Consider the following 9181-nt stretch of genomic DNA (forward strand, 5'->3'; position numbering starts at 1 on the left):
TATATATATATATAGGTAGATATATATATGTGTGTGTATATATATATATATATTTATATATATGTACATATATACATAGATATACATATATATACATATACACATATATATACATATATATATACGTATATATACGCTTGTCACATTACCAAATTCTTATGCTTACATTAGTTATGACGTCAAAATTTGTCTTCTTTTGATTACTTGCTTGTGAAGATACTTGTCAGTTAAAGAAATGTAACTACCAGAACTATGTTCTGTTATGTAATACTAGCACTGCTAACAGATCCAAATAAGGGGAATGCATGTAACTATATATGCAATGGCAAGATGATTCACCACTCTTTCTATGTGGATAAGTTGAAACTATATGAAAAAGGGACAACAACTAATTAGTGAGTTTACTCCTGACAGTTAAAACATTCATTAAAGAATTATGAGGTGTACCAATTTCACCATAAATAAAAGAAAATTAACAAAAATAAACCAACATCAAGAGTGATAAAGATCTAGAAATCAAAGAAATAGACTAGAAATACATAATTAAGAATAAATGAAGCAGGCAATATCTAGCATATACAAATAAAGATAAAAAAAAAAAAACATATATTACTTGCGGTGTATCAGATTAGTATTAGAAACAAGAACTAAATTTTAAAAAAAAACAAAAAAAACGGTGATAGGTATAAACATGCCAGCTATCCCAGTAATTAGCAACAGTTTAAGTGTAATAAATTAGAAATTAAGTGATTCATGAAACAGACATGAAAAACAAAGCAACTTCTAATAGAATTTGAAATATACCACTCTGAAACATCCTGATGTTATGTATTAACTATGCACACAAGAAAGGAAAGGACTTAAATAGAGATTTGTGATAAAACAATTATGGTAAGACTAAGATAACATCTATTAGAAAATAAGGGTTTTTCTGATTTATTAAAAAGCACAAAAAAACATAAAGCAAAAGAAAAGAATTGCATATATATATATATATATATATATATATATATGAAGAAGCAATTAGGTATCACATGAAGGTTGGAAATGTACATGGAACTGAGTATAAGAACAGCATACATGATGAAAAAATCAGAGAATATAAGAATATAGCATAAAATAGAGATGCAATAGAGGTGGCAGACTAAACCTCTATTTAATCAATATCTGGTAAATGACACATAAATGTGAAAAGAAGCTAAATCTGTTTTTCCATTGCTGGTGTAAATGTTTAGACTGAAGGCTTTATAATTGCAACACAACTTTAGAAACTACCTCCATAATATAACCAATGAAGTGAGAGAAAATAAATGTCTGATTATGCTGTGAAGACTAGAAAACAATTGGACACATTGTCTCAGGTTGTCCAGTTTTGACCAAGTGGGAAAATGTCCATAGATATGACTTAGTTATACTCATTAGTAAAATACAAAGACAACACAATAAATGGTAGGAAGAAATACTTATTAAGACATGTTACTGACAATGTTCAAATCATACTTCTCTGGGATTTGCATGTGCAAAGGAGAAGAATGCCGAGATATTACTGTCAAAGACTGACTGACTAAGGAAGAGTATATATGTTTTCATTGACATTTTAGCCCATTTTCATTAGAACGTTAATTGGCAAGAGGTTGAAAAACATTATCAAAGTATAAGGACAGATTAGAAAAAGTGACTAATCATCTATGAAAGAGTAAAATATAGGGTATCCCATATAATAATTGTAATGTTAGGAGTAGTTAAAAATAGTAAACCCAAACACCGAAATTCAGGCATGATACAGTTTTTATTCATTTATTTGTTTCAGTCATTTGACTGTGGCCATACTGGAATACCACCTTAAAAGGCTTTTTCTAGTCAAAGAAATCGACTCCAGGTCTTATTCTTTGTAAGCCTAGTACATATTCTGTTGTTCTGTTTTGATAAACCGCTAAGTTACAATGACATAAACACATCAACATTGGTTGCCTGGCAATGGTGGTGGGGGGACAAACACAGACATAAAGACACACACACATATATATATATGTATATATATATGTGTGTGTGTACACACACACACACATATATATATATATATATATATATATATATACGAAGGGCTTCTTTCAGTTTCCATCTACCAAACCCACTCACATGGCTTTGGTTGGCCCAAGGTTATAGTAGAAGACACGCAGTGGGACTACACCCAGAACCATGTGGTTGGGTAGTTAAGCTTCTTCCTACACAACCATACCTGTGCCTACTGATAAATAGAGAAAAAAAAATAGATGCAGTAGCCATTTTACATGAAGTTCTCTTTGTAAATGTATGTAGGCATTTATACACACACACAACCTTAATTATATCTGAAGAATATAAGATTTAGCTGGTAGTGCATAAGAAACACAACTAATAATAATAATAATAATAATAATAATAATCCTTTCTACTATAGGTACAAGACCTGAAATTTGGGGGAGGGGAATAGTTGATTACATCAACCCCAGTACACAACTGTTACTTATTTTATTGACCTCCAAAAGGATGAAAGGTGAAGTCAGCTTCAATGGAATTTGAACTCAGAACATAAGTTCAAATTCTGCCAAGGTCGACTTCACCTTTCATCCTTTCGGGGTTGATAAAATAAAAATGATAATAATAATAATGACAACTGTTTCAAAATTTGTCATGTGGCCAGCAGTTTTGAAGGAGGATGCAGGCTGGTACCATTGATATCAGTACTTCACTGGTATTATATTTTATTACCTCTTCCTAGAGGGTGAAAGGTAAAGTTGAATTCAGCAAGATTTGAATCCAGAATGTAAGTAACCTGAGCAAGTAACACATGGTATTCTTCCAATGGTCTAAAACTTCTGCCAGCTTGCTGCCTTAATAATAATAATAATGACAAACTCTCTTGATGATGTATGAGTGTTCAACTTTTGGTGAACAACCAGCACAAATGATTTGTTTATAGTAATCAAATGTATGTGCTGTACATTAGCTCGCTCCCTTCGTCAAATCAATGTTACCTGAACAGGTGCACAGTGTATCATATGTCAGGTGCTGAAGTGATTGCAGAGCAATGAGAGAGGAAATGTTTTGCTCAAGAACATAATGCACCACCCGGTCTAGGTGGACCCCGAAACGATGACGGACAAAGTCAACCTCAGCGAATCTGAACTCTGAATATAAAGATGGAATGAATGTCACATAATAAATATTCTACCAGCTTGCAACCTTAATAATAATAATGATAATAATAACAAAACAACAAAAACAACAACAATAATTTCTTTTATTTGCCTCAGGAGAATCTGATGAGCAGAGAATATTACAAGGGTAATTTACAATTTGTGTGGGGATTAAGATGAAAATATGAGGGGAAGGGAAGGGATGGGAGGATAAGAGATGTGATAAATGTATTTGTAGTGTACAAAGTATAGGAACACATATATGAAATGAAGCTGTCGTCTTGATATAAGACAGTGTCTCACTAGAGTCACTCAAGGAACCCCACAAATTCAGGATCACACTGACCACCATGGGTACAAGCCCTAGCCCAACTGTTTTTATCCAATTTAAAGGGGGCCTGCTTAGAGTAGTTCCATTCACCTTGAGCATTCTGCTAGTCACCTGCTTTTTGACTAATTCGCTGTGGGAGAGTTTATTTTTATCCACCCTCGCTTTCCTTCCCAATAAGAGCTCAACCAAAGAGGAAAGTGCCTGTCCTCAATCCTTTCAACCTTATCTACCGCACAACTTCTTATGCAAAAGCTGCTGAATAGAAGGACTGCTGCTTCGCCTTGTTAAAGGGGAGCAATGATGTCATCCTCACAATAAACTTGACCAATAGCCAAATCCATCTGAGACATGACAATTGCTGTTCAACCTAACTCCATAAGTCAACAATCATTTAACATTGGACATTTGCATGCAGTAAGGTTTTGTTACTCTGCATGCATTCTGGATTGTCCTGCTTGACAACATTTCAGTGCCTGTAGTCTTGATGTCATACTGGTAATGCCCCTTTGATAGCACTGACAGGCCAAGGATTTCTGAAAATTACCCATAGTAGTCTAACCTGTGGAATGTGTCCCTTCCACAGGAAGCAGAACAGATGCTCTAATCTGACCAAACAGTAACTGGAACAAAGAACAAATAGTCAGGCAGTAAGGTAGGACAGATGTGATGTAAGCATTTGCCATCTTTACTTGACCTTTCAGAGATGGCTTCCTCTCAGCTTATTTCTGAGTGAATCAGCTCATCCTGTTCATAACCCAATCCTAGCTTCTGTCTATGTGGAGGTCTAGATGAAATCAGACCCTGAGTAGTTTAATGTGTCCATCTGTCCAGCAATCTACAAAACTGTTTGATAACATAAACTGCCCCCTCCTGGTACTGAGCTGCAAGCCCACAGACTTATCTAGATTTATTTTTGCTCCTGCTATTGCCTTACATTCATTTAAAATAGAACTGGGTTCTTCCACTAATGTGGTATCTGACACAACCACAACTGTCCCAGCTTGAAAAAGATACTTCTCAGAAGTTCTCGATTCTACAATACTGGCACAAGAGCCAGTAACAATAGAACAGATGGGAGGGGACAATCCTAACAAGGACATACTTTTGCTGAGAAGGGTGGAATCAACTGGGTTGACTTTGGTACATGTTTGGTGCTTATTTAAGTTACCCAGCTGGGAAGAAAGTAAAGTTGATTCTAGTGAGATTTGAGCTCAGAATGTAGCAAAATATAACTAAATATTGGTAACCATTTTTTATGCTTTACTATTTCTGTTATTCACTCATATCTCTGGAATATTGTGACAGTGTAACTCAAACAGAAGTGTTTCTAAACAATAACAATGGTGAAAGTAAAAAAAAAAAAATGTATGAGTAACATAAAATGGGTGCATATTCTGAAACTGCAAAAAGACTAAGAAACTGCTGTAACACTACACTAACCAATGGGACTCTAGTTTAGCCCTATGTTAGCCCTGCTTCTGCAGGCTTATGATGAATGGCATTTCATCCATGACCTTCCTGAAATTTATTCATAGAGACAGTGTGTCTAAGAATAAATATACCATTTCAAAATGATAAGATGTGATTTTCAAGTGTTTTAGTTACTATTTCTGGTTGGCTGAGTGACCATGTAAAGGCTCCTTCATTCTCTGAAGTTGATGAGATACACACCAATTTCATGCTGAGGTCAACTGAGTCAAAAGTACCTATCCTAAAAAAAATATTTACCTTTATGTCACAGTTAGTTTGAAAGGAGAGGGAGGGTGAGAGAAGAGAAAAGAATGAGACATAGAGAGCTCTGAATACAAGATTATATTTAGACAGTAATAAATGATTGACTTTAAGTGATATAAGACATATAGCTTTTGGAAAACAGAACTAAAAGAAATCAAACAAGTCATCGAATGACACTTAGCTTCAAAGAGATAAAAGAAAAACATTGCACTAAAACCAAAGCATACCATACCTATAAATACATCTGGTCTAATAGAAATAAGAATGATATCTTTTACAAAGCCCAAAGTACAGGAACCATTCGGAAATTAATAAATCTGAAAAACGAACTCAATCATAGAAGTAAAAAAAAGAAAATGAGATTAAAGAAAATATTAAATTCAAACTCAAAGAAGTAAGGATGACCACCATTAATGATTGATAAGTTATTCCCCAGATCCCACTCAAGAATAGGAATAGATAGGCTATAAAACATTCAAACACAGCTCTTCAGTAAATTACTCTGTTCACTTTAAAAGCTATGAACATAAATCAAATCAGCATAATCCATTATATAACTACTTTGATATTAAGAGAATATGCAATCTCAGAATGTAAAATAAAAACAAAATAATGATAGATGCAAAGAAACCAAAATGGAATATTCGAATACTAAATACAATCAAGAGAGTGAGAAGAGACCTATTTTTATTGCAGAATTGAAAGATCAGAATTCATGCATAGTTAACAGAGCAAAAAAGAAAAAGGCCCAGTGAAAGTATTAATAAAACATATAAAGTACCAGGAAATCTAAAACAATAGTTACGTGCTAAAGCCTAGAGGATAAGAATATATTGTGACAGGTAAAACAATAGGCATAAACAAGGCATTTAGAGGAGACTAACAGTAATCCTAGTGGCAAATAAACTAAGGTAATATAAATATACCATACCTTCCATCAGCAGATTATTTGAAAAATTTCTTTGATGTACATTAGAAAGAGAAAAAATATAACAATCATGCTCAATGGATAGACTTTGTAGAGACTAAACAAGGTAAGACACAAGTTAACTTTTTGGATAACAAACTGCCTGAAAATGTCTCTGGCTCTATGATATTAACTACCTATTTTAAATCTTCTTCCATTAAAATTTTCTGTTAATTTATGTTCCAAACACCTGCTTAATAGCGACAAAGTTGTATTAAGTTCTTCGTTATTTTCAAAATTAATCGAAACGAATGTTGTTTATTTTAAAAGATATATTGTAACAAAGGGGTTAAAATATGAAATAAACTAGGTAGACTTCAACAAAGCATTGAAAGACAAAGAGAAGAGTCCAAAACTTGTAGAATAGAATTTAAATATCTGGTAGCAGAGTTCAACTAAATTATCGAAATCCTTACATCAGATCCAGAGTGACTTTCATTAATGTAGAAATCAGAAGATAGTACAGCTTAAAGAATTTCAGACATATTACATTTCTATCTAATGCTTTAAAAATCATGTTCTCAAATAACCACAAACCAGATATACTCATACTTGGTGAACAATAGCCTCCAACCATTAGAACAAAAAGGTTGCAGAAGGTCATATGGTTGTAAGGACCAGCTAAAGGTCAATAAAATGTTATTGAATGACTAAATAACAAAAAAAAAAAAGAAAGATAAGCACACACAGCATGTGCATATTGCAAAAGAACATATGAGATTATCTCTAATTACTCACTTGTTTTAGAGCCATGGTTCTCTATAAGATACTAGAAAATTAAAGCAAAAGAGAGCAAGAGGAACAAATGGATAACTATATTTGTTCTAAAGAACAAAAATATAAGGGTATTATCAAACCAGATCAGATTTAGGAATGGAATATTCTAAGCACATTCTCTATCACTCATCCTTTTATGCATGGTCGTAGTCACCTTAAATGAATTGCTTAATTGTGTAGCTTTACAAAATCAGCTACCTCCTGTGCATGGATGAAAAAGTTTTGCAGCTAACTAGAGTCCTTGTACCAAACAATTAAAAAAATTCAGTGATGGCATCTAGCCTAGATAAATGTGTTAGAACCACATTCTAAAACGGAAATTTGGCAGAGTTACAGTAGGAAAGCAAGATGGACTGCATCTCTCGTATGTTATTCAACAACTTGAACTGCAAGGTGCATATAGGTATATAGAAGTTCAGGTGGAAAACCAAATCAAATATCAAGAAATGAAATCTATTATTAGAAAGGAACTCTGCCAAAGGATGCAATGAAATATGTGCAATAAGCTAAATGTAAAGAACAAGATTGAAGCCATGAATACAATTGCCATTCTTTCAGTATTGTCCTCTTCAATATTATTAGACAATCATGAGGTAAAATAATTTCATACAATATCTTGAATTCTGCTTATAATGCACAAAGCTTGTTACCCAAAAGATTTTTTTGGATGTACTAGATTTAGGTAACCCTACCAAAAATTGGTAAGGGTTTAGTTCAAACAAAAGTTAGTTTTAAGACAGCTACAGTTTGACAATACATTTATATAAGCTTCTAAAACCACCAAGCCATCAGTTGGACCTCTATGGGGTTGCTTGATTTACTACAAATATCAATCAAATTCTTTCAAGTTTCAAGTGTTGAAAATCAAAGAAAGCAGTAAACAATATAGTCTTCAATGTACAAAAAGATAGGTTGGTCAAAACTATAATGCTTTTAGCTATAAGTCTATGCAATCAGAGATCTGACACTAAGCTGCAATAACCAGTTCACCATCATAAAGTGTTTGAGTTATATTTTTCCTATAAGATAACAACAAATATATTATGTCAGATGTGTTGTATAAAAGGAAAATAATAACAGTCCTTTCTACTATAGGTACAAGGCCTGAAATTTTTTGGGGAGGGTTCTAATCGACTACGTTGGCTCCAGTACTTGACTGATACATTTTTTTTATTGATCTCAATAGGATGAAGGGCAAAATCAACGTCGGTGGAATTTGAACTTAGAACATAAAGATGGATGAAATACTGCTTGCTTGATTATCCTGGTAATTGTTTCTAACATAGAAACAGGGCCAGTAATTTTAGTGGGAGAGCAGTTAGTGAATTAAATTGACTTCAATATTTGATGAGTACTTTATTGACCCCAAAGGGATGAATTGCAAAGTTGACTGTGGAGGGATTTGGACTCAGAACATAAAGAGTTGGAACAAAGGGCTGCAAGGTATTTTGACCAATGCTCTAATGATTCTGTGAGTTCACCATCCTTTGTTTTTAACTTAGGCACAAAGTCAGTAATTACACTGACAGTCCCCACTCCATTCCAGTACATGAGTGGCACTTTATTTTATCAACCTCAAATGGATGAAAACCAGAGCTGACCTCAGTGGGATTTGAACTCAGAATGTAAAGAGTTGAGACAAATACCATGTGGTATTTTGTCTGATACTCTGATGATTCAGTTAAGCATTATAGTAACAAGCAGATAAAAAGTTTTAAAATAGCTTATAAAATTATAGGATACTGAATAGAGAAATCTGTGAAGTATCCTTATGTTATAGATAACACAGACTAATGGAGGTATCAAACTCTTTTATCTTATAAGCCCAAGTTTTAAAATGAAAGGAGAAGAATTGACAATTTCAAAACAAGGCCAATGCATCAACTCCAAACACTACAAGATGACAATCCTAAAAATGAAAATTGATTATATAATGAGGAAACCTAAAATGCATCTTCTAGATATCAACATTAATGGTTGAGCTAGAGAAGAGTTTTGTTGATATAACTACATTTTCTGGACTGTACAAGAGTGGAATGAATAACAAAATAAGATTGTTTAATTTCAGTCATTTATGTTGTTAGACTAAAATATAATAAAATAGAAATGGATGCAAAACATGAATGAAGAATGAGTAGGAAATATATTTCTAATAGCAGGAGCCTTAAGAGCTATATATATATATATATATAT

At 33.2% G+C, this 9181-nt stretch overlaps 1 protein-coding gene across 3 annotated transcripts in view; it reads right to left on the bottom strand.

Annotated features, from left to right (window-relative positions):
- Positions 1 to 9181, bottom strand: part of LOC106871765 (uncharacterized) — a 43016-nt gene that overhangs the window by 33029 nt on the left and 806 nt on the right. The window contains exon 2 of one of the 3 annotated variants that reach the window (XM_052973135.1): positions 6176 to 6204. The exons of the other annotated variants lie outside the window; for them this stretch is intronic. Coding sequence (XP_052829095.1) covers positions 6190 to 6204 — 15 coding nt within the window. The 3' untranslated portion in view covers positions 6176 to 6189. The remainder of the gene's footprint in view (positions 1 to 6175; positions 6205 to 9181) is intronic. 3 annotated transcript variants of the gene reach the window in all.

Source organism: Octopus bimaculoides, chromosome 14 (genome assembly GCF_001194135.2).
Source record: "Octopus bimaculoides isolate UCB-OBI-ISO-001 chromosome 14, ASM119413v2, whole genome shotgun sequence".
Classification (NCBI taxonomy): domain Eukaryota; kingdom Metazoa; phylum Mollusca; class Cephalopoda; order Octopoda; family Octopodidae; genus Octopus; species Octopus bimaculoides.